The sequence below is a fragment of the Mycteria americana genome, chromosome 12 (assembly GCF_035582795.1).
Source record: "Mycteria americana isolate JAX WOST 10 ecotype Jacksonville Zoo and Gardens chromosome 12, USCA_MyAme_1.0, whole genome shotgun sequence".
NCBI lineage: Eukaryota > Metazoa > Chordata > Aves > Ciconiiformes > Ciconiidae > Mycteria > Mycteria americana.
Window position 1 is genome coordinate 18,494,693 of NC_134376.1, and position 24,245 is coordinate 18,518,937.

Consider the following 24,245-nt stretch of genomic DNA (forward strand, 5'->3'; position numbering starts at 1 on the left):
CGGGCAGAGGGACCGGGAGCGGGGAGCAGCGCAGCTCTGGCTGAACTCAGAGTCCGGCTGCAGCAGGGCTGCCGGAGAAAACGCTGGCAAGGTAGAAGACCAAGGCGTGAAGTGAGTGGGAGGAAGGTTACCTTTGTTGTTTAATAGACTGGGATTTCGAAAGGCTGTTTTCCAAGCATTTTCCAAGCGTTTTCCAACAGCTCAGTAGTTAATAGGTTCAGGGTAGCTGGGAGGAGTGAGATCACCTTGTCAAAACTAATGTGAAACCCCCCTGATGCTGTCCCCCGGCAGGGGTTGCAGCTACGAAGCTGCAGAACAAGAAGTTTTACCCCATGGTGTGCTCCACGGCGGCCAAGAGCAGCATGAAGGTGATCCGCTCCTGCGCCAGCTGCACATCCCTCCAGTATCTCTGCTGTTACCGCCTGCGCCAGCTCCTGCCCGACTACGTGGACACACTGGAGGTGCTGCCATTGCCACCGGGACTCAAGCAGGTGCTACACAACAAACTGGGGTGGGTCTTGAGCATGAACTATAGCACGTCGAAGCCTTCCTCCTCCTCCTCATCGGGAAGCGACTCAGACAGCTCCTGTGGCTCAGATGCAGAGGCCTGCCAGAGGAAGAGGTGTAGGAGGACATAACGCCTCTGCAGAGAAACTGCTGTGAGGGAGTTGGGTGGGGTTTTGTTCTGTGTCTGCGAAGGCCAGCCAGGCCTGATGCACCTCTTTCTTCATGGGGACTGCCATTTCTACTCGTTTGGAAAGATGTCTCTTATGCTGTTGGAAATCTTTAGCCTAAACATCCATCACATGCATTGAAAAGACCTGTAGACTTACAGAGGTCCCAGCTCTGTGAAACAGGTAAACTGCAGCCAAATATCTGAGCTTCATCTCCTGACTTGCTGTCAAAGCCACCGCCTCTTCCCAAAGGATCCCTCTTCTCTGCAGACTCTCAGCAGAGACAAGATGTGAGGTGGCCTCTCGGTTTCAAAGCATACTAGACTTTAGTCACATAACAGACTTGACTCTCAAAAGACAAAATCAAAGACCAGTCCCCTCCTCCTACCTGTTGTGTGTTGCTTTGGTATCTGCGATGAACTCGTCACACTGCGGGGCACGATCGAACAGCAGCACGTAGGGAAACGGGCTCCTGAGATGCGTCTGCATTGCTGTTGTGAAAGAGCGGTTACTTACACGAGTTGAGCTGTTGGTGATCTTTCTTGAGCCCCGGATGACTTTAATTGCTTTGCATGTTGGCTCCTGCTGCTTCTCCTGTATCAAAGACTGTATTAAACTGTAACAATAAAAGTAGAAACTGTCTTTCATTCCTCTTACAGCCCTTGAAGGCAGGAACCTGAAGGCGCTTGTCAAAAACAGCCCCGCTAGCGCAGCTGCCAGCCTGGAGGGGATGTTTTAAATGCAACACTTGTGTGTCAGATCTAGAGGAGGTAAAGGCAGTGGAGATTACCTGGCCTCTGCCCCATGGAGGGTTCTCGTGCTTCTCGCCAAAACACCAGCGAGATGGGCTGGGATGGATCTTCAGCCTGTGGCTGCGCGCTGGAAGGGAGGCTGCAGGGTTTTATAACGCCTGTCCTCGGGCAGGTTACGCTGAACAAACAACTCCAACCCCCCCATTCCAGAGCCTGAGAATCTGCGGCATCTGTGCGCAGAACAGCCCCTCACTGAGACTTCTTGGTTGTGGCGAGGGGAAGTGCTGGATTAGAGCCTGGGCGAGTGACTAATCCAGTAGCGGCCTGGTACTGCTGCCAGCAAACGGCAGGCAGGACAGCCTGCCTGCTCTTCTGTACTCAAGCTGCCCTCAGATTTTAGACAGGAAAGAGGAGGGGAAAGCGCTTTAGCTGCTCCTCGCAGATGAGGACACAAGCACGGGCTAGGAACAAACCGCAGAGCAAGAGGAGGGCTTGGGTGCTTAAGCAGTTCTTACTGCCCGGCTTGCGTCGTGCTGCCAGGACGGGTTGGCTTGAGGGACCCATCGCAGAGCTGATCCTGCCCGAGGCCAGTTCCACAGCCAGGTTTGGCAGCTCCGCTTCCTCCTGTTTATACCCCTCAATGCTGAAGCAGCACTGCTGTGAGAGCCGACGGGCACGGCTGGGAGGAGCGCGCCGACAGAGGGGCTGCGGCAGAGAGCGCAGCACCGCGCGCTCGTGGCAGCCCGGCAGCAGAACGACGCGGGGTCTGCCACCCCAGCAGCACTGGATGCCAACGCCATTCCAGTCCCTGCGGTTTCTGACCGCTTTCCCCAGGGCCCGCGGTCAGCCCGTGGCTTCTGCTCCTGGGGCTTTTCCCAGCCTTTGCCCTCTCCTCCGGTGAGCAGCACCGGAGTTTGCTGATGATTTACGTCTGGTGCCATCAGCCAAGTGCAAAGGGTGTTGGAAAGTGGAAGAGGGTTGAAATAAGTAGGAGGGGAAATGGCTTTTACCCGTCCTCTCCACAGCTTTTCTCCCAGCACGGTCACTGGGAACACAAAGCTCCAGCCGCTGCCTCTTCCCCTGCTCCTATTACAGACCTGCACAGGCTCCGGTAAAGCTTTTTGCACCACATGCATTTATTCCCTGCCAAGCCCGAGCCCCATGACACCACCTCTCCTTCCCACATCAAATCTTTAAGTGAAGACGGCTCTCGCTTCTCTGGTACAGGCTTTGAATGAGAACCTTAATGAAGTAGGACAGGCTCTCTGTCAATCCATCTGTATCTATCTGTGCTGCAGCCAGAGAAAACAGCCTTGCTGGACTGCTCCTCCCCAGGAACCAATTCAAGTATTAGCAGATGGAGGCAGAAGAATTCCTGGCAAGGAGGAACTTCGTTCGGAGGGTGCCCTCCCACTTCTGCAGCACCAGTTGGTGTTGCTTTGAGCCAGCGAGCTGCAGTTCAGGGTAGGAAGTTCAGGGGTTTCTGTGTCATTGTGGAAGGCCCCAATTAGCAATACCAAAACTTCAGGCACTGGGCTGTCCCTGACCCCTGCTGTCCTGGCTGCGGCTGTTTCTGAGTAAAAAACTGAGCATTTGCTTTGGGAAAAGAGAATCTCATCCTAACCCACCATTTCGCATGGAGTTTTCTGGAGTTTATCTGCCATTTTCTTCTGCTGGGTGTTCAGCCAACAAACTCTGCTCCCCTGCCCTGAGCTCTGTGTTACCCCAAGGACATGGTTCCTCTCTGGCCAGCTGGTTTGGACAGTTGGTGAATGTTTTCTGAAGTAACTCCAGCAGGACCCGCCTGCCCGAGGAAGACACAAGCAGGACCCCTACGGTAACGGGTCCGGTCTCACCAAAGAGCCAGTGGGGAGCAGGATGTTAAAAGTCAGGACACGCTGCAGAAAATACATGGCTCGTTCAACAGCTCACCTGAAAGGCAGCACAGGACAGACTCACCAAGCGGCTGTCTCGGCGGAGGAGCTGATCCTGTGCTGCTCAGGGACAGCTCACTAACACTTTCACATCCAGCCCCTGTTCCAACCATTCCTTAGCTCTCTTAGGAGACAGCGCCTGCTTTCCAGCCAGGGGATATAGAGCTGGGGCAGCTAAAAGAGGAAAGGAGAGCCAAGAGGCTGAAGAAAGCATCTGTAACAAGACATTTATTGATGTGCAGGTCTCTCTTCTGAAACAGAATCAGCTGCTTCCCCTGGCCAGGCTCCCAGCAGCACTGCCGTGCCAGCAGCAGCTCAGCCACTGCCGAGTCTTGGCAGATAAAACAAGCAGGCTGACCGACACCGCCCACGGTCCCTCTACATGCTCAGGTCCAGGACAAGGTCGGGGTCGGTGGATACCATGAAGAGGTAGATGCGGCGGGATAAGTCTGGCCCAACGCGGCGGTCTTTCCCACTGACATCTGATTTCACTGGGATGTCACTCAGCAGAAGTCGTTTTTCATCTTCTGTGCTGCATTCTTCGTAGGCCTTTGAGCACGCAAGAGAAGGAAGCAGTTAGGACAGATGCTCTACGAGAAGACTCCAATCTCCCCTGCAAGCCTCAATCCCATCGCTACAGTGAGGATCCATGACTGAGCCTTCATCCAGCCAAACATACCAGGGTCAGGGGATAAAGCTCAGAAGAAACAAGACCGATCACTTGCAAACAGACCTCACACACAGAGTTGTGTTTTGCCCCTCCAGCGTACAAGGAGAGAGCTGTAAAGCCACTTCTGAAGCAGCTATGCTAGGGACAGAGATCAAAGCTCCAGGGGAAGAAAAAGGAGAGTATTTGACTACATGACACTTTTTTTAAAAAATTCTGTCACATTTCCTGATCTAATGGAAAGAGTTTATGTGATTAATGCTCACAAAAACAAGCACTTGCTGATAAAAATGTGTCTTCATAAATTGGCTAAGCTGCTGTCAGAGGGTTAGACAGCATCCTTGTCTAATCCTGCTCCCCCAACACCTCGCTGAGCCAGTCTAGCTCACGAACCAGCAGAAAGCTAAGGGGACTAGGCGGAGGGAGAATTTAGAGAGCGACATCAGCTCCCTGAAGGATCAGACAACAGAAGAGCCAGGAGAGTGTGGGGTATGCCACTGGCGACAGCAAGCAGTAAGACAGTTCGGGTGTCCTGTGGAAATCCCTCGCAGTCCGCAGGGGTGACACAAGTTTTCTGCTTGAGGGTGATGTACAGCTGTCGGACTGTCACAGCAGCCACCTGAGACTTCACCCAGTTCAAATAAAACCAGGCAAAGCTGACGGACAGACCACGTTGGAGAAGGGCAGTGGGATGCATCCAGCAGACCCTCAGCTGCACTGGCTGGGGTGGGCAACCAAATGCATCGCCGAGCAAAAATGCAAAGATGCTTTGAGCGGGTCCTGTGAGGTAAGACCAAGGCAGAGAGAGGTCTGGAAGGGCTAACAGGCAGGGTAAGTAGCTACTGCTGAAACAAAGCTATGGTTTAAGTTAAACACCATCTGGAGACAAGCCTTGCCTTTCTGGGGAGCCGATTTCACACTCGTGGCTTGTTTCCTGCATCAACAAAGACCTTTAAGTGAGGAAGCGTGTGGCACCCCTCCCTGCCTGCATCCGCCAAGCTTTTAACAGGACACTGAGGGATTTGAGGGCTTACCTGTAACAGGAGGCTTGGGGAGGGATATGCTTCCGCTATAGCTGCTGCTGTTGCAGGGCTGACTCTGTTAAACTGCTGGATTTGTCTCTTCCACACCTGCCAGAGTCCTGTGCCATCCTTCTCCACTCGCACCCCGCTGGCCCAGGCCCCAGCAGTGCAGAAAGGCAACTCCTGCGACTCCAGCTGCCTCCTGCAGAAAGACAGACTGCTGAGAGCAAGATGGAGGGCCGGTGCATGCCCTGAGCACAGGCCTGCAGACCCCAGATGCTGCAGCCTTCCCCTAGCGTTAAGCAGCGGGCTTCCTTCTAAAATCTCTTTCTGCCTGGGACTAATGTTTTTTTCCCCCTCAATTTTCTTTCCTTCCCTGGAAAGCTCCAGAACACCTTGGTGAAAAGGTTTTTCCTAAGGCTGTCATTTTCCCTCCTTTCCTAGTGCTGAATCACCATGAGAACAGAAGATTTTCATCAGCACAGAGACTGAAAATGATCTTGAGACACACCTAGTCTGGGCCCTTACGCTGACAGCATCAAGGACAGGCTAGCAGCCACAGATAGCTTCCACTGAGGTTTCCTTAAGCTCTGGGTTTGGGATGTGACCGAGTCCAGTGATAACGACTCACTTGTACGGGCGTTTTGCTATTGCCTTTGTCAGCGCAGAGACGTGCTGGCCAAATTCCTGCCATGTGTCTAGGAACAGCACTTCGATGTTACCCCACAGCTGCAGCACTACCAGCGCCTGGAGGAGAAGCGACAGAGGTGAAACATGTAACACGCCGACCGACGGGACACAGACAGGCTTGGGTGGGCCAGCCGTGAGCCAGGACAGCCCGAGGCCCTCACCCTCCTCGACCCTCAGCCAGTAGCGCTGGTGTCAGCCCTGGCCACCAAAGGCACCCAGCGAGAGGAGCGAGGAAAGCACACAGGTAGGACACATCCCTCGGCAGGACGAAGCTGGGCTGGGGCTGGAAGGGGAGAAGCTGGGCTGCCTGCATTAGCTCTGTTTACACAGCGCCGCAGTAAAGCCTGCTCATCCTTCTTAGCTCCCAGTAAGCCAGCGAGTCATAACCCCCTTTGGGGCATACTCAGGCAGGGCAGGAATTTAGTTCAAGAGATATCAAGCAGGGGTTTAGATCGTATTTGACCTAGTTTATGACTGCTGCGGCATCACAAGGAGCATTCCTGCTCTGCTGTGGGACACAGGCTCTGCAAGGCAGAGACCTGAGCGAGAACCAACAGGTCCTTTCACAGCTAACTGGGCAGTTCTTGGTGGGGTTGGGGAGGGGAGGATGGATCAGCTCCAAAGCAGGGTCTTAAGAACAAGAGGCTCCAAACCGTGCCTTGAGGTCTGCAGTCCCTCTTCAATCCCATTGCCAGCCAGGGTGAAGGAGGATGCACAGAGATGCAACCTGACCCAAGCCAGCCACCACCTCCCCTGGCACAGCATTCCTTAGACACAGGAGCTCACCAGTGGGAGCCTCTTCCGCACAGCTCAACCCCAGGTAACATAAAACTTCAAGGACTGTAAGAAGTTTTACCTCCAATATCTCCTCCTGAGTCATAGCCAGCTCTGGGCCAGGCTGGGAGCTGGGACTCTGCTTTCCAGGGCTCAGTGCCCGCTGCCTGCGCTGCTCCTGGTTACACCTACAAGCAAGACACACGGCTCACACGCAAGCTCTGCATATTCACACCTCAGGGCTGCTGTCTGACATAGAGGACAAGGCCAGACTTAACCCACCCACATCTGCCACCTCCCAGTCTGACTCGAAGCTTGGAGACAAAGGTGTCGAGTTTGTTCCAGACCACCTGCCTGCCAGGTGGTGGCAGCTCCCCTGCGAGAGAGAGGAGACCTGAAACCAGGGTGAGAGCCACTTGGTTCCTCTGGTGGCAGAACTCAACAGGCCACAGCTTATTTTTTTAATACATAACACTCTAGGTAAAATTTATCCTCACAGTCTTAAGTGAGAAAGAGCCCAGGAGGTGGTGAGACAAGAGCTCTCCCTGGGAAATACTCCAGACAGGACAGGACAGACCGAGCTGTGTCTATGCCGGGAACTCTGGAAGTGATCACAGCATCACCACAGAAGAGATTCCTCTGCCGTGCATGTACATGGACAGGAAGGACCCAGGCACTGGGAGCAGCACACGAATGAGACGTTTGGGGATGAGAAAAGGGCTCCGGGCATTGAACATCTCTCCCTACTTCGTGAGCTGCACACAGCTCTGCCTGGGGTACAGAGAGAAGCCTTACCTGTGAACCCCTTCCGCCTACAAGATCGTCAGAGGCTGCTATAAATGCATGCACAAAGTACGCCCTCAAGACTGCAAAACCCACGTCCCGGCTCCCACGAGCATGGACTTTGTGATTGACAGCCGCCATGCTGGCACCAAGCGTCAGCAGCTCAGCTCTGGATGTGTCCCCCCTGCAGAAACGCTGATCTCCCCCCGCCGTGAGCTTCCCGGCACCACTGCTCGCCCAGCACGTACCGCCTGTAGGCATCCAGCCCAACGACAGCCAGGCTGTAGGTTTTGGTGGAGGAGCCCTCCAGACCGGCCAAAGGCAACACTTGGTTCAGGTCAGGCTGACTCGCTGACGGGGCATTGACAAAACTCTGAAGCAAGACAAATCATACCCAAGTCTGTAGCAGCCTTCCTCTCCAAAACACCCCTCCCCATCTCCGGCAGGACAGCGAGGCCTTCCAAGGTGCATCTCATTGGTGGGAACGGGCAGGACCCAGCCTCAGACTGCAGCTGAGAGCGTTGCCTTTGGGCATGCACCACATGCCACATCTGCCAATGTCCCGCTGCTTCTTCTGGCTCGCCTCTTTCCCTGGAGCGTTAGCACTGCTCTCCTCAGACACTGCCTATTCTAGCCTGTCATTCTCTAGTCTTGGACGGGGCTGGATAGACTGGGGACTTCTCAGGGCAGAAGCACAGGCTGCCTAGACAGGTATAAATAAAACGTTGTAGGACTGCACATAAATGAGAACTAACACAAATCTCTCTGCTTCAAAATGCAAGTGTTTCCAAGGGCTGTGTACTCTGAACGTTTCTTTCAAACAAGTCTTTTACGGATTCCATGAGAATGGAAAAGCTAAATGCAAGGAAAGGCAAGTCTGGCCTGCCCAGCTCCCCTCTGAGGAACGCAGCATCCTCTCCCAGGGTGAAAGGCAGGTGCCTGCGTACCATCCCTAAAGACCTCCTGCTGTACTCGGATAGGGCTTCTCCCACAAGTTCTCTCCTTCCAAACCACTGCCCTCTGTAACACAGCTTTGTTTCAGGGTGGAGCAAGGGCAGTTTTGAATGACCCCTCCCTCCGCTTCTGTGTTCACCAGGCAAAGTGACCCTGCTGTAGAGCACTTTGTATAGGGCTGGCTCAGAGATCTGTATCACCTGGGTTAGGGAAAAGAGGCGCTTAAGAAAATCTTCTGGCTCTACCAACACCAACACCTCTTTCTCCTCTTCAGTCTTCACCATGGGGCCATCCTAAAGAAGATGAAATAATTTCCAACACAAGCAGGGGTCCAGCATGAAAGCAGACAGCAAGCGTCCACGTGTGCAGAGCCCACACTGCAAGAATGCAAGTCAAAGCTTTCTCCTCACAGCACATCAGTTGCCAGCTTACGTGTACAGAGAAGGTGAGGAGGACTCACTGGAGTGGACAGAGTGCTTGGCATGTTTCTCCTCCAGGTTATGCTGCAGGGAATTGCCTGAGGCTCAAAAGAACATTTACAGTCCAAGGAACTTAAAACCTTCACCCAAGCATCTGAGCCAGGATCTTTGAGGAGACCTGTGGAGGAGGAGAGAACAATCCTGACACGAGAAAAAGAGGTATTTCATCAACAGAGCTTTAATCAAGAGCTTTAATCAACAACAACAAAACACAAGTGGAAAACGAGGAATTCTGCAAGCATGGGAAGTCTGGCTTCCTACAGCACGCGCGCTTGCTGGCTGGATTGCTGAGTTATTGACTTCGTCATTGAGCATCTCTGCAGGCACCTATAAAATTGTCCTTCTTCACTCCAGCCAAGTACCTGGACAGTGACAGGCAATTTGCACATTCTGGGTTTCTAAAGGCAAACTTTCAAAGCCAGCTCTTCTGTTCCCCCAAGAACAAATTTTATTACATTTGTAGAAACTTAATTATTTTTGAAATATCTCTCTCTCTGTGAAAGAAGACCGAAATTAGCCAACAGGCTGAACAATTTGTAGCTAGGAAGCTGGGTTTCACCACCCGTGCACAGCCCCGGCACACCTCCCTTGACGCTCGCTTCAGTGCCGTTGCCATCACTCCTGTGCACGCTGCTACTCCAGCAGCCAGGCTGGACACACACGCGGATGTCACCAGGGAGCCCACAGAGAACGTGTTCTTAATTACCGGCTCTGTAAGTAGTGTCAATCGTAGCTAACGTGAGTCGACACCATCCATTAGGCACCTTCCTTACAGCTGTCTGTAACCTCGTCAAACCAAGCGTTTGGACTGTTTTCTTTGACAGACACCTGCTCTAGACTGAATTTGTTTGAGATGTTTCAGCAAAGTAGCACAGCTATTTCTAAGGATGCAAGGGGAAGGCTAACAACACGCTGCTTGTCCATGTTAAAAATATCAACACCTTGTTTGATGAGGGAGCTTTGCCAGCAGGACTGCCCGGCCCAGCCCCAAGCCGCTCCCCAGGGCAGGACGGACCTCAGGGTGCAGGGCTGGGTGCTGCAGGCGCAGGACAGGCAGAGTGCTCCTCCGTGCTGCCTGCACTCCCTCTGCCGGCACCCGGGAAGAGGAGGAGCAAAGCCTCCGGCTGGTGCAGTGAGGTGAGGGGTGGAGAGAAGGGTTGGGAAGGCAGGAGCGGGGTTGAGACCTAAGCAGGAATGGGGCAGAAGAGATGAGCAAGAACTAAACTGATTAGCACCAGGGCAGAGGACAATGTGAAACCCAGGGACAGAGAGTAACTCTGAGGACTCGGTGGGTGCTGATATAATCGCCACAGTGGAGTTTTTAAAGTGAAAAATCACACGGTATTTTCTTTGGCGGGCTGTGCATTACACCAGCCAGCCTGCCCCACCAGGCTGACCCCGCTCAAACAGGATCGCTCACCTGGAAAAAGGCTGCAAAAATACACTTCTGGAACCTCCACCGCCTCCCGAGGACCGGCTGTACCCATGACTTCACCGCAAATTCCACAACAGAACAGATAACAGTATTTATCCCACACAGACTTTTCTACTGGCAGAATAATGAAGACAACAACAGGACTCTGTTGGAGCAATCTTCCTCGGGCAAAGCCATGCTACAGACCCCCAGAATACGACCTCTAATTATTTTATTGGTGCAAACATGATAATAAGTTACTTGAAACCATGTCAGGTGAAGCAGTTGGATCCCTGCCACCCAGAGAACCAACAGAACCTGCCCCAAGATCTGCATGGAGGAGAGTGAGCAGACCAACAAGTCTCTAAAGAGAACGTTTAAGGATACAAAGCACATATCCTTAAAAAACATGTTTAGTTAAACAAATCTTGCTGCTAGCAATTAGCAGTGGAGTGAACGCTTACCATAAGGATAATGTAATTAAGCAAAAAGTAGTGCATGACAGATGCTAACGAACAGAGCAATTCAAGATATAATGCTACGGCTCTAATTACACGTGCACAGGGATGAGCTGAAGCTTGGATTTAAGCTGCTGGGGACCGGGGTGCAGCATCACACTTGTCACACCGGCCATTCTGCCCTGACAGGGAAACCCGCCCAGCGACCCTGGGCTGCCCAGGCAAGCTGCAGCGCGAGGAACGGGCCAGCAGCCCCGCTCCCCCCAGGACAGGGGATTAGAAACACGCTCCAGGGAGTCAGAAGTGTCAGAAGATCAGCAGCGGCACTTGCAAGTGCCAGGAAAGGGCCAGGATCCCAGGGACATGCTGGCAGCCAGCGCCACAGAATAAACCACCTCATTTTCTGCCAATGAAGCTCCGTGCTGTGACCTACAGGGTCCTGATGCCCTGAACGTTGTCCCCGACCAGGGAGGCTCTGGAAGCAGACCCAGCCCTCTGTGAGGCACCTGGAGAACGTATTTCAGGTGCTGGTATTTCCAGAGGCTTATCTTGGAGCTGCACCAAGAAGCGAGTTCCAGATAGCAGGTAACATCGCCCAGCCCGAGCAGGCGGTCAAGGTCTGGACTGCAGGACTTCTTATCTCTTAATAACGACACTTGAGGACGGATGGGAGCAAATTGGGACTGAAGCGCTGGCCCTCTGCAACAAGGCCCGGAGGAGCTAAGAGCTCTTATTCCAGAAGTGCCAGCCTGGGCCTCTCGGCCCCGGAGCTGGAGAGGTTGGTCCTCTCTCCATGATGCTCAGGAACAAGGGGGGGACCACAGCAGCTGCCCACTGCAATCTAACCACAGCTAGTCTGCAGCCACGAGAGCAACGACAGAGATAACCAAGGCAAAAGAGCCTGATAAACACCCAGGGGCTGTGCGGGCCCCAGGCCAACGGCCCGGGAGCAGCTCAGACATAAGGGCGCAGGGGGGAGAGCCAGGAGGCCCGGGTGTCCCACCCCGCGCAGGCAGAGCCGGGCCCCCCCGGGCCGCCCCAGCGGGCTCGGCCTCCCCGGGCCCCCGCCGCCCACCTGGGTCGGCGCACACCTCCATCAGCCGCAGGCACCGCTCCGGCCGCAGGAGCCGCCACGCCGCCGCCGCCTCCCGCCGCCGCTGCTTCTCCAGCGCCTGCTGCTCTTTCCGCCGCTCCCGCTCCCGCCGCTTCTCCAGCGCCTGCTGCTCTTTCCGCCGCTCCCGCTCCCGCCTCCCGGCAGCGGCCTCCCCGGGGGCCCTCCGCCGCCTCGGCCGGCCTGCCGGGCCCGCCGCGGGAGGGGAGCCGGCCGCCGCCGCCCCGGGGCCGCAGGGCTCGGGCTCGCTCTCGGGCTCCGACTCGGAGACCTCCCAGGCGGCGGCTCGCCGGGCCGCCAGCCCCGGGCCGCGCCGCCCGCTCCCAGCCATGGCCGAGCACCGGCGGCCGGGAGGCGCCAGGCTCCGCCCGCTGCCATGGGAACCAGCGTCACCCTCTATCGGCCCCGCCGCTCCTCAGCCCCGGCACGATCGTTCCGCCGGGGGCGGGTGTCGGGGCGGCCCAGGGGCGCTGAAAGCGCGGGGCGGGGGCGCGGCCCCTTTAAGAGCGGCGCCGCCATGATCTGCCTGGTGCTGGGCCTCTTCGCCGGCCTCTTCCAGAGCGGTGCGGGCCGGGCCGGACCGGGACCCCCTGCCCCTTGCCCCCCCCGCGGCTCAGGGCCCGGGTTGGTGTCCTCCCCTCACGCCTCCTTCCTCTCCTTGCAGCCTGCAGCAGGGCCAACGAGCGCACCTTCGTGGCCATCAAACCGGACGGGGTCCAGCGGCACCTGGTCGGGGAGATCATCCGGCGGTTCGAGAGGAAGGGCCTGCAGCTGGTGGGGCTGAAGCTCCTGCAGGTGAGGGGCCCGGCCCGGCCGGCACCGCTGCTGCCAGGGTTGGGGGGTCCCCTGGTGCCGAGGGGCCCAGGCTGGAGCAAGGCCCGCGCGGCCCCGCAGGCCCCGGCTCTGTCTCCGCCTGCCTCCCGGCTTGTACAGCCCGCTGCTGCCACTCGGGCAGCAGATCCTCACAGGTCAGAGGGGTGTTGGCACCCAGGTGCCTAAACCGCTTCTGGAGGAGCGATCCCCGCTGTGGGGAGCGTGCCTGCCCTTCGCTGTGTCCGTGCTCTAGGGCTTTCGTACATGGCTGTTGTAAGCTGGCCGTTGTTGCTCCTCTGAGCTAGAAACTTCTGCCCTCCCTGTGTCAGGCCTCACCAAAGTAAAGCCATTTCACTCCTGGAAGTGAGCATCTGTGCAGGAGCTTAGTTGTAACACGCGCTATCCAGCTTTAACCACATCTCTGGGGTGTAGACCTTGCCCAAATCCCCACCTGCTCAGAGCAGACTAAGCTTTGTGCTCTTTGTGCTCAGGCCTCGGAGGAGCTGCTGAAAGAGCACTACATCGCCCTTCGCGACCGTCCCTTCTACAGCCGGCTGGTGAAGTACATGAGCTCTGGGCCCGTGGTGGCCATGGTGAGTGCTAGCCAGGTTCTCCAGAACCAAGGAACAGAAAGTAAGTGCAAAGTATAAGCGGCGTTGGCTTGTGGCACAATGGAAACAAGGTGGCATCTCTCCTCAGAGGGCCTCTTGAAGCTGTACTGAACTGAAGGGGTGTTTTCTGCGGTAAATTAAATCCACAGACAGTTCTGATTATTTTCTAAAATTGGCTATTGACAGAGAGACCCTTTCCTGTCTCTCACCCAGATAGATTAGATGGGGAATTTAGAGGACAGATGATAGGATCTGCTGGGGAGTTGTGGATGCTGATTGTTGTTTTGCTGTCACATAGGTCTGGCAGGGCCTGGACGTGGTCAAGACAGTTCGCACAATGATTGGGGAGACTAACCCAGCCGAATCCAGGCCTGGCACCATCCGGGGAGACTTCTGTGTTGAAGTCAGCAAGTGAGAGCTTTGGCTTTTTGTTTCTTCAGTATTTCAGGGTATCCAGTCCAGGCGTTCCTGTGCAAGGCCTGCCTGAGCCGTGCGAGTCTGCATCTGCAGAGCAGAGCTGCTCCCTTCTGTGCTCAGATCAGAGCTGTCTCCCTCTGACAGCTTGCAGAGCAGCCCTGGCAGGAGGTGCTGACCTCTGCCTCCTGGGGTTGGCTTTGCCAGAAGGGAGAGCCTAAGTTTGTGTCTTTCCTGTGTCTTTCCTGCCTCCTGAGGCCTTCTCTATTGAAAGCAGGTGGGGTTTGCTTGTCTTTTGCTCTGGGGAATCAGGACTGTCAGACTGTGAAGGGGAAGCGAGGAGCCCTCTCAGCCCTTTCCTGGGAGAGCAGGGCACCTGGAGAGCTGCTCCAGCTCCACCGGGCATCTGAGTCTGTAACGAAAGCCAAGCGGGAGCTCTACGTGCGCTAGGGCTCTTCATCGGTGAAGATCCACTGGCTGTGACCTGGGGTGGCTGCAGCCTGGCTTGTGGTAGACACTGTTTTTATTGAACCCTTCTGGACTAGGTTTCTGTTCCGTGGTGTCTGATACCAAACGTGCTTCAATGGACCTACTTTGACAGAAGGAAGGGGGAGAAATCTGGAGGCAAAACTTGAATGACTGACATAAAAACAAGGCAAACCCCAGATAAACAGCCACTTGCAGCTCCTCCTGTAGCAAAAAAAATGGTTCCTTATCATAGGAGGAAGGAGTGCTGGGAACTGGCAGCGCCTGCACGTCCATGACCTAAGCTATACACGAACCACGTAACCACGAACAGTCCCTGAGCTGGAAGGAGGAGGGCTGTGTGCTGGGAAAGAATATTGTAAGATGGGACTGGCTCAACTGGCTTAATTAAATTGGTCAAGGTGAAATTTTCCAAACTGCAGCTTCCCTCTCCCACTGTTCTCTGCTTAGTCCCAGCTGATCCCTTTCTTCTTCCCCACAGGAATGTGATCCATGGCAGCGACTCGGTTGAGAGTGCCCGGCAGGAGATCTCCCTCTGGTTCCGCTCAGAGGAGCTGACTTGCTGGGAGGACACAGCTGAGCACTGGATCTATGCGTGAGAAGAGCAGCCCGAGGGAATTATGTCTCCCTGACTGGGCACGGGGCGTTTCCATCCATTTCATCGCAGCTGCTTGGGCTGGCTGTGGATCCTGCTGCGGTGTCGCATGCTGTGGGGGTTTCTGTTCTGCGTGTGGGTGGACAGGTCCTGGGAGCTGGTCTGTGTGCGTAACTCTGGTTCAGGTCCCTGCAAGAGTAGCTATTTCTTTTTTTCTCTCTGTGCTATAGTAAGTAGTTGGTATTGTTGCTCTGTTTGCTGCAGCATCTTAAATCCCAGGTAGCTCAAAGTGATTTATTGAAGTGAAAACTGGGCTCTGTGCCCGTTCCTGTGTGTTCTCAGACCTGCCTGGCGCAGGAGAACGTGTGCTCCTTGCCGCTGGGAGAGGTGCTCTGGTCACTACAAGGTGATGTGATTGATGCCATCCACCTGCATTTCTATAAGGTTCTTCATTAAAGGCTTTTAAAGAATTAGGCTGCTATGGGATAAAGGGGAAAGTCCCGCCCTGGGGTAAGAGCTCGTTCCAAGACAAGGAATGAAGGACAGGACCAACTGCTTTCTCTCTCCCTTGGTGGGAGCTCTGCGTGCTGGCACAAGTTCACCCGGCTTCAGACGTGATTAGCGAGTCCATGGAAGGACAATTCACCAGATGCTGTTAAACGCAGTTTCTCTGGCTCCGGCTCCTGGCTGTGGGTGCTGGGAGTGGGGGGAGCGGCTTCTCCAGGTCTGCTCTGGTTCCCTGCGGGCCTCCGCAGCTGGCTGCATGGCCCCTGGCCTGACCCAGCATGGTCGGTCTCATGCTGTACCCCATGGCAACCGACACACGCTAGTGAAGCAGCAGCACTGTGCAAACCGCAAGAATAGAAAGGGGAGAGTGAGGTGGGGAAGGATTTGCAGATTTGGGGCTCAGGAAGGACTAGGAGGACTATTTAGTCCTCTCTCGTGCGCAGTGCAGGCTGTGGAGTCCTGGCACGGAGCTCTGGGAGATCCTGAGGTCTTCCTTGTTTGACGGTGGAGCTTCCCTGCTGGGAGGGTTTCTGGAGCCGTTGGATGCCACCTTGAACCTGCTGTGAGCTCTCCCTGGAACATCAGCGTCCTCCGAGCTCCCTTTGCAGCCTTGCCGGAGCATAAGGGCAGGGATGGCGACGTTGCATCCTGCCGTGGAACAGGGGCACGGTTAAACCTAGGGAACAAGGTCTCCTGGGTCTTTCCTGTGTGTAGGCTCAGATGTTTTGCCTGTGGCCTAAAAGCATGTCTCCCTCCAGCTCCCCAGCTTTGTAGCTGCTGGGGAATGAGTGCAGTTCTCTGGGGGCAGAGAATAAGCTCATCCCTGCTCCAGGCTGGGGGGGCTGAGCTGGGAAGTGCCAGCAGTGACATGGGAACGAGCACGGAGGGGACGGGGGGGTCTCCCTTCGGTGACCAGGGCTTTCTGCAGCTGCCCCACAGCCAGAGCCCCTCCTGCCTTGGGCCCTTCTCCAGGTGGCTGCTTACAGCTCTAAATACGTTACGGATTCTGTTTCTTCCCATAACTGGGCCATTTGCTTTTTTATAATAAACTCGGGTGTCCCATCGTCTCTCCCTCTGGTTATTTTCCCCAGGGACGGGGAGAGCGGAGGGGGTGGCTTTCGCTGCGCTGAGGGGAAGCGAGCAAGCGCTGCTGCCGAAGCGGCTTCGCCGACACCGCGCCGGCCCTCGGCCGCCATCTTGCCGCGCCGCCGCACGAGGGCCGCCGCAGGTGCGAGGGCGGCACCCGCGGCGGGGATAGGCCCGCCCTCGTCACGTGGGTGTGGCCGGCGTCGGTTGGGCGCGGGGCGCGGCTTCAGCGCGAGGGCAGCGCCCCCCGCAGTCAGGCGGCGGCGGTGAGTGGGGGGCGGCCCTGCCCTCCCCGCGCCCGGCCCCGCTTCCCTCCGCCCCGCGGCCCGCCTCGGTGTCTCCTCAGCACCAGGGCCCCCGTTCCCCTCAGCGCGGCCGGGACTCTGTCCGGCGGCGCGGCCAGTCCCCGGGCTCCCCTCAGCCCCCCCGCGGGTGCTGGGGACGGGGTCGCTCTCCCTGGGCCGGAGGGGAGCCCCGAGGACGCGGGACCGCCCCGGCGGGTGCCCCCGAGGCCGGCCCCGTTGCCGGCCGATGGCCCGCTCCGGCGCCCGTTGGTTTAACGGTGTTTCAGGCGGCGTTCTGAGGGCGCGGGGCTCTAACCGAAGCCTTCTGCGCTTCCCTTCCCGGCGGGGAGAGGGGAGGCGGCTCTCCCGGAGGCGGTGGCAGGGCGGTGGAGCCGGGGGGAGCTCGGATCGGAGGGCAGCGAGGAGGTGTAGGTGTGCGGCCCGGGGCAGGGACAGGGGTGTCCGGGCCTCCGTGTAGCGGGAGAGCTGCCGGCCGGAGCGGAGCCCTGGCCCGGGGCAGTGCAGCCCAGGCCGGTGTTTCTGCCCAGGGCTGCTGGGCCGTGTCCCAGCGAGACTGGGAGGGCCGTTTGGTTTCCTCGACAGCTGTATTTCCTTCAGCCTCTGGAAGCGGAGCGGTGTGGTGTCAAGGTAGAGGCGTGGGGGTGGGCAGAAGTGAAAGCGTGGGGGGCTGCCAAGGCTGGAGGGAATTCTGGTTCGAGGATTGACTTCTTTCTTTCTCTTTAATGATTGCAGCAAGCGCTAGCAGCCGGGCCTTTTGTCATTTCCCAAGAAAACTTCAAAATCAAATTACTTGTTCTACTGCCAACGTCCTCAGTGTTCCTTAATCAGCTGGTGAAACCCGTATGTGTGCAGCTGGGGCAGACTGGTAAGACTTGGCCGTAGCCATGACGGAGCCCCACAGGGTTTCGTTCACCACTCTCCACGGTCCACTGAGCAGCAGCTTCTTGAAAAGGTCTCAGAAAGACGATGGAGAGCAGCCCCAGGACTCTGAACCGGCTGCAAACACTGTTCGAATCACACTTCATCTCTTCGAGCCGGATGACAAGCGTTGTCCGGAATTTTTCTACCCAGATCTTCTGGAGAGTTGTCAAGGGAAAGTACAAGATGGTTCTTCAGGAGACAAGGTAAGTGTCCTTGTGGCCTGTGGAGAACCGACATATCTGAAGATTTCAAAGGCTTTTTCAGTATTGCTGTTTTAACACTGTTTTGACCGTTGGTTGTGTGTTAGCTGTGAGGTGCTGAGAGGTAGAAGGAGGGTGGTCATGCATCCTGCAGGCAGAAGAACTGGCATCCAGACAGGGGTTCTTGTTGTCAGGCCATGCTGTCGCACTCCTTGGCCTTCACTGGAATTTCACGTCAGAAAGGTGATGCGTTGGTGGCAGAGTGTGGACTTAATGCTCGTTTAGTTTGGAATTGCTTGATCTAAAGTGATTTTTGGTACCTGGCTTGCTAGAAGCGATGAGCAGCTCTTTTCCAAAGAGCATCAAAAGGAGAGATGCTTCTATGGTATGTGGCTCTATCTTTTTTTGGGACCCTGCTCTCCTGCACATGAATATTTCCACCTTCGTGCTTGGCATCTCCTCCTGTGTGGTGGATGTGGTGCTTCCAGGTGTTGCCTGACAATTCTGTTTGCCTGTTGAAAGCCATTTCTCAGGATACGACGGCACACAGACTTGTGTAACATCTGAACCTTGTCTTCTGGGTGTTTTTCTATGAAAAGAAAGTTGATTGGATTCGACTTGTTTTTACTGTTGCTCTTCGGAACTGTTCAGCAGTCAGTTGATGGTTTGTGCTGCTTTTTTTTTGTTTTGTTTTGAGAGTCGGGAGAAGCAGAGACAGGTACAGAAGCAGCTGAGAGAGCACCCAAAACCTAGAGACACTCTCAGAATAGTGTACTAAAGGCTGATTTGTCTGAGCTTCTGCCTGGATGTGCTAGTCCTGATGGGTTTAATGCATGGGGTTTTGGTGGCAGCATGACAGGATTGATTCTGATGGTTTTGTCTCTTTTATTTCTACAGAAGAAAGACCCTGCTGATCCCCTTAATGATGACAAAAATGAAAGGCATGAAGTAGAGGCTCTTCCTAGGAAGTCTGAAGAAAAATATGTATGTTTTTCTTCTTTATATTATGTTATCTCTTAGAATGAGCAATGATGTTCAGATGTCAACCAGTTAACGCTGGTTTGGTTCTGCTGCTGCTAGGAGCAAAAAAGATCTCATTCTCTTTTCTGTACCGGAGCCAATGTCAGTGTCCTGTATCGGGGCCATCCCCATGGTAACTGGAAAAGAAAGATGAACACACTGTCGATCTCTTACTCTTTAGGGTGGCAAGAGACGTAGAAAGGACCGTATTCAGGACTTGATTGATATGGGGTATGGGTACGACGAATCTGACTCCTTCATCGATAATTCTGAAGCGGTGAGTACTGGGGCAGGAGTGAGGGTGGTTAAAGGCAGCTGCCTGGGGGGGCTGAGCTGGCACCTGGGGAGAACCTGAACTGGGGGCATGCCAGCAGCGTGCCGGGGCTGGGGACCGGGAGCTCCTGGGGCAGCCGCGTGGCAGGAGAATGCTGGTTGGCAGGCGTGTCCACAGCCCCGTCTGTTCTTGGGGGAGCACAAGTCCCACTCCGTTGTCCAAGCGGCTCAGCTACAGAATAAGGTAACAAAGCTTACGGTGCCGATAGATTGTTCTCTGTTATTTCCAGTACGATGAGCTTGTTCCAGCTTCTCTTACTACAAAGTATGGAGGGTTTTACATCAACTCGGGAATACTGGAATTTCGGTCAGCATCTGAACCTGAAGATGACTATGTTAAAGAGAAGAAGAAGAAGAAGAAGTGTCCCAAGGTCAGCAAGCCAGCTTTCTCAATTATTTCCTCTGTTAGAGGTGTGCCCCTCTTCGGTGGCAATGGCTGTTGGAAACGGCCCCGTTTTCATAATGCCGAAGCGAGGCAACTAAAAAGGGAAAGAGCAGAAGCACTTGGCGTGCCTTCCCCTTTATCGGTAGGGTTGTCTCTAGTGTAAAAGCTAGGTGCGCTGTGAAGTATTGATGACAGTGTGTGCCAGCACCGTGGTGATAGGTGTATGGGGTTTGGGTTAATGTGTCCAGTGGGGAAGGAGCTGCTCTCAGATTCTTGGGAGAGGGCCCAAAGTGGGGGTGCAGGTAGGATTGTGGGAGACGCTTTGATTGTGACTCGGTTTTAACCCTCTCCAGAAGCGGAAGTTGAAAGATGGAGGTGAAAAAATGAAGAAGAAGAAGAAGGATGATTCTTACGACAAGGAAAAGAAATCCAAAAAGTCCAAGTTCCCAAAAGCTGGGTAAGGAGGAGGAGGAGGAGGGCATGCTTGCTGCTCAACACCTTGCTTCAGGGTTAGAGGTGGCATTTGTTATGCTGCAGTAGTACCTGTTGCAGTGGAGGTGGCTTGAGTGTGTGCTGCATAAACACCAGCAGGTAAACCCCCATTGCTTCCAAAGTGGGAGAAAAAAGGCAGCTGACAATGAGGGAAGGAGCACAGCTCCAAGCAAGAGTGTCGGAGCCAAGAGGGGCACAGCCAGCTGCAATGTTGGTGTTTCTTGGAGCTCTGTTTAGGTACTAATGGTGGGAACAGATACTGGAGAGCCTGAAGAGAAGGAAAAGGAATTTGGTCTCCTGCTTTTAATAGGCAAAAGGTGTCAGGCTGCTGTCACGCTAGCTCTCTCTTGCTTCAGCTCCTCTGCACCAGTTGTTTGTGCATTTCCAAATCTTCCTTGCTGGAATAATGCACATAGCTAAATAAGAGCCTAACTTGGTGGAGATAGTTTAAACTCCATCATCTCTCTGCAGTGAGGAAGGACTTGCACATCAACGTGAGTCTTGCACTGTGGCAGCCCTGTCCCTGGTGTGAGTGGTTGCACAGGTGATGAACCTGTTGCATGAGTCTTTCTGCTTCCCCTCAGTTTCAGGTTGCACAGCTGTGAAGAGCTTTGCCTTTGGATCTTTAGAGTAGGGGGCCATGGGTGGAGAGATGGTTGCTCTGTAGAGGGTAGCTACCCTCTAGACCTTAAAAATGGAAGCCATGGCTCAAATCAGTTGTGAAGTTGAGTTGAGAGGCTGAGAAGGAGACAACAGCAGTGTCATGTATTCTTAAGTCTCCCTGGTTTCCAATAGATTGGTGTAGTTTCCTCTGCTCCAGTAAAATCTGCTTTAGGGCAGTTCTGTTAAATATCATTCAACTTTCCATCATTCCCCAGCTGTTGTTTGATGGGCGACAGTTACTAAAAATCTGACATAGGAGTTGTGGGACAAATGCATTCAGAAAGCATAGAGGATTACAGAAAAGGAACTGAAACTTTAAATTTTGAGATGGGTAAGTGAACACCTGATAGATAAGTTACTAAAAAAGGAGAGACATAACTGAATGAAAATGCCTTGTGTCGTTTAGGGCATCTGGTACCAGGTGAAGTGTCAGGACTTCAGTCTTACCCTTAACTCTCAGGTATGACCTTAGGATCATAGAATCACAGAATATCTTAAGTTGGAAGTGACCCATAAGGATCATCAAGTCTAACACCCTGCTCCTCGCAGGACTACCTAAAACTAAACTATATGACTAAGAGCATCATCCAGATGCTCCTTGAACTCTGACAGGCTTGGTGCTGTGACCACTTCCCTGGGGAGCCTGTTCCAGGGACCGATCACCCTCTCAGCGGAGAACCTTTTCCTAATGTCCAATCTGGACTTCCCCTGATGCAGCTTCATTCCATTTCCTCGTATCCTATTGCTGGTCATCAGAGAAAGGAGATCAGCACCTCCTGCCCCACTGCCCCTCTTGAGGAAGGTGTAGACTTTGATGAGGTCACCCCTCAGCCTTCTCTTCTCCAAGCTGAACAAGCAGCAGGACTTTAAGAAGCAATAGAATATTTTTCCTGGTCTAATTGGTTAAGGGGCTAAGACATACCAGGGGATTGGTGCATATGGCTGAAGTGAACTGGGATGAAGGTATCCTCCTCTCTTCCCCTTAATCTTGTATTCATTTCGGTTCCCTTTCCTCCTCCGTACTTTGTTTACAGCTTTACGGTGTTAAATGCAAGTAAGGAGAAGAAAAAGAAAAAGAAATACTCTGGCCCTGTTAGTGTTAAGGAGATGTTGAAGAAGTTTCAGAAGAAGGATGCTCAGAAGAAAAAAGATGAAGAGCAGAAAGTGGCAACTCCTTCACCAGCAGAACCTCCAGCCCCGAGGGAGGCGGAGGCGATGCCTGACCCTTTGCTCTCCCTCTTCGGCCATGCCAGTGATAACGACCTGCTTCAGGCAGCGACGGCTATGGACTCGTTAACTGACCTAGACCTGGAGCGGCTCCTCAGTGAATCCCCGGAAGGGAGTCCCTTTCCTGATGTGGAGGATGGGAGCGATCCTATTGGGATGGGCTTGGAACAGGATTTCAAGCAACCGCCATCCCTCCCAGAAGGCCTGCCAGCCCCCTGCGCTTCAGCTGCCAGGAAGAAATGCAGAATAAATGAGACTGCTGACATCCTTTTGTTCCTTTTCCAGATACTCTGAAACTAGATTAAAAGGCATGCTTTGGGATAAAAGGCTTGAGTCTGTTGATTCTAAAATCTAAAGAACCGTCATGTAGTTTGCTTGTTTTTTGTCCCTCTCTGCCTGCCTCCAGCTCCCCAGGTTGCATCAGAGTTGCATTTATGTGGCTTAGAGAACCCCTGCCAGATCCCTGGTCAACGTTGTGTTTGTCTTGTTCTTCAGCATAGAGCTGCAGACGCGGGAGCTGAACAGCCAGATCCGGTCAGGGGTGTACGCCCACCTGGCTGCTTTCTTCCCGTGCAGTAAGGACACTCTGGTCAAGCGTGCCCGTAAGCTTTATCTCTACGAGCAGGTGAGTGAATTTGGCAGCGCAGCCCTGCCTCGTGTGCATGTTCCCCCTGATCTCCAGAGCACAGCTGTTGCCTGCCTAACGTGGTGGTGTCCTCCACTGAGCATGGTTCAGGCACCACATCTGGTGGTGTGGATTCGGAAGGGGCAAGGTCTGGACCTGCCAGGTTTGGGTGTCTCGGCTGGAACACGCCACGTGGAACTTCAGTCTGCTCTGTGCTGTGCTCTAGGGTGGCCGATTGAAGGAGCCTCTACAGAAGCTAAGGGAAGCCATTGGAAGGGCCATGCCAGAGCAGATGGCCAAGTACCAGGAGGAATGCCAAGCCCACACTCAGGCCAAGTTTGCCAAGTAAGCTCCTCGTTTGCTCATTATGCATCTGTAGCTCTTCTCAGCAGGCTCCCTGTGACCTGTAGGCTGCTCTCATGAAGCACAGGCCAGCTCTGAGAGAAGTGCTAAGAAGCCTCTGTGCAGAGGCCAAAAGAGAGGGACAGATCTTTGGGAAAAGAAGGAACTCGGCTAAATTTCCGAAATCCTGCAGACTAGACCCTTAACAAGACCAGATTAGTGGTTGTGAAAGCAGTTACAGCTATTAAAGATAAAACTAGCTAACAGAAGCTAGTTGAAGCTAAAATGGAGAAGCTGCTCCGCTGCTTCATTTAGAACAAATCAAGGTTCACTTCCTGCCTTCTCATTGCCTCTCAGCACGAAGGTCTGCAGAGAGGTTCAGTTCTGTGGTTGTTAATGACGCCTGTAATTCTGGCACCGGTTTACTGCCTCTGCTGTTTCAGGATATTAAAATGGGAAGGGGTAACCAGGCTTTTTCTCCCCTGGCGCATCGATGTGCGTGCAGACGCAGAGCGAGGAACGTGCCCTTCCCTTCCTCTTCTTGCGGAGGCAGCGCAGGGTCGGTTTTATTAGCAAGGCGCTATGCGGAGCCAGGCGTGTCTTGGCGTATTTATCCAGCCCTGGATAAACAGAATGACCTCCAACTGGGGCAAGTTAATCCGCGTAACTGTATTTGAAATCTTCCTGTTCTTCAGGGAGCTGCTTTGCCACTTGGTGAAGATTAAGTTGGATGGTTATGACCTTGACAAGAATAAGGCTCAGTCTCTAGAGGATTATGTGAAGACCTTCCTAGATGGAGAGGTGAAGCCCCTTTGGCCAAAGGGCTGGATGCAGGCCAGGTGAGCAAGACTCAAGTTGTACTCCAGGGCTTCCTTGTCCAAAGGGACCTCGGAAGGTCATTAGTCCTGCCCCCGCTCAAAGAATGGCTAGCTTCAAAGTTAGATCAGAGTGCTCAGGGCCTTGTCCTATGGAGTTTTGGAAATCTCCAAGGATGGAGATTACCACAGCATCTCTGTGGCTTGTGTTATCCAAAATTGCAACTGGTTAATGCTGACAGCTTTGGGTTCAGAGCACTGAACCGTCCCCGGTGGGACAATGCAGAATAGTTCAGGCCTCAGACAACTCTCCAATGTGCACAGTTTAGGATTTACCCTCGTAAAGAGTGAAAAAAAAAAACCCAAACCCAAAAAAACCCCAACAGGCCTTCAAAACAAATGCCTGCCTGTGCTTTGTCTTGGGGACGGCTCCCTGACAGCCTTTGCCCGTCCTTGTCCCCTCTGTGCTTCTCAAACAGATTTCGACTGGGTGTGGGATGACCTGAATAAATCAACGGCCACCTTGCTGACCTGCGACAACCACAAGGTGAACTTCCACATGGAGTACAGCTGCGGCACCGCCGCCATCCGGGGGAACAAAGAGCTGGCAGACGGGCAGCACTTTTGGGAGATCAAGATGACCTCGCCGGTGTACGGCACAGACATGGTACGTGGGGCAGAGTCGCTTACGGG

The 24,245-nt window shown here is 54.3% G+C and overlaps 4 protein-coding genes across 9 annotated transcripts in view; 3 read left to right on the forward strand and 1 right to left on the reverse strand.

Annotated features, from left to right (window-relative positions):
• The window catches only part of SPSB3 (splA/ryanodine receptor domain and SOCS box containing 3), a 119,540-nt gene extending 118,224 nt beyond the window's left edge, over positions 1 to 1,316 (forward strand). For all 6 annotated transcript variants that reach the window (XM_075515447.1, XM_075515448.1, XM_075515445.1 and 3 more), the window contains exon 7: positions 292 to 1,316. In XM_075515447.1, coding sequence (XP_075371562.1) covers positions 292 to 638 — 347 coding nt within the window. In that variant the 3' untranslated portion in view covers positions 639 to 1,316. The remainder of the gene's footprint in view (positions 1 to 291) is intronic.
• Positions 1,317 to 3,562: 2,246 nt separating this feature from the next.
• EME2 (essential meiotic structure-specific endonuclease subunit 2) lies at positions 3,563 to 12,209 on the reverse strand. Its single transcript, XM_075515442.1, has 8 exons — positions 11,677 to 12,209; positions 8,711 to 8,847; positions 8,451 to 8,543; positions 7,545 to 7,669; positions 6,596 to 6,701; positions 5,681 to 5,796; positions 5,062 to 5,251; positions 3,563 to 3,909 (listed from the first exon to the last, which is right to left on the reverse strand). The coding sequence occupies exons 1-8, from the start codon at positions 12,041 to 12,043 to the stop codon at positions 3,739 to 3,741; spliced, it is 1,305 nt and encodes a 434-aa protein (XP_075371557.1). The 5' UTR covers positions 12,044 to 12,209; the 3' UTR covers positions 3,563 to 3,738.
• On the forward strand, positions 12,163 to 16,205 carry NME3 (NME/NM23 nucleoside diphosphate kinase 3). Its single transcript, XM_075515451.1, has 5 exons — positions 12,163 to 12,275; positions 12,377 to 12,507; positions 13,017 to 13,118; positions 13,435 to 13,547; positions 14,518 to 16,205. The coding sequence occupies exons 1-5, from the start codon at positions 12,230 to 12,232 to the stop codon at positions 14,633 to 14,635; spliced, it is 510 nt and encodes a 169-aa protein (XP_075371566.1). The 5' UTR covers positions 12,163 to 12,229; the 3' UTR covers positions 14,636 to 16,205.
• A 48-nt stretch (positions 16,206 to 16,253) lies between these two features.
• LOC142416218 (ubinuclein-1-like) lies at positions 16,254 to 24,161 on the forward strand. Its single transcript, XM_075515456.1, is given in 10 exon segments — positions 16,254 to 17,653; positions 18,548 to 18,634; positions 18,852 to 18,947; positions 19,234 to 19,374; positions 19,742 to 19,845; positions 21,578 to 22,078; positions 22,266 to 22,395; positions 22,622 to 22,740; positions 23,433 to 23,576; positions 24,032 to 24,161. Coding segments are annotated over 10 exon segments (1,584 nt in total). The 5' UTR covers positions 16,254 to 17,413; the 3' UTR covers positions 24,054 to 24,161.
• Positions 24,162 to 24,245: the final 84 nt, after the last annotated feature.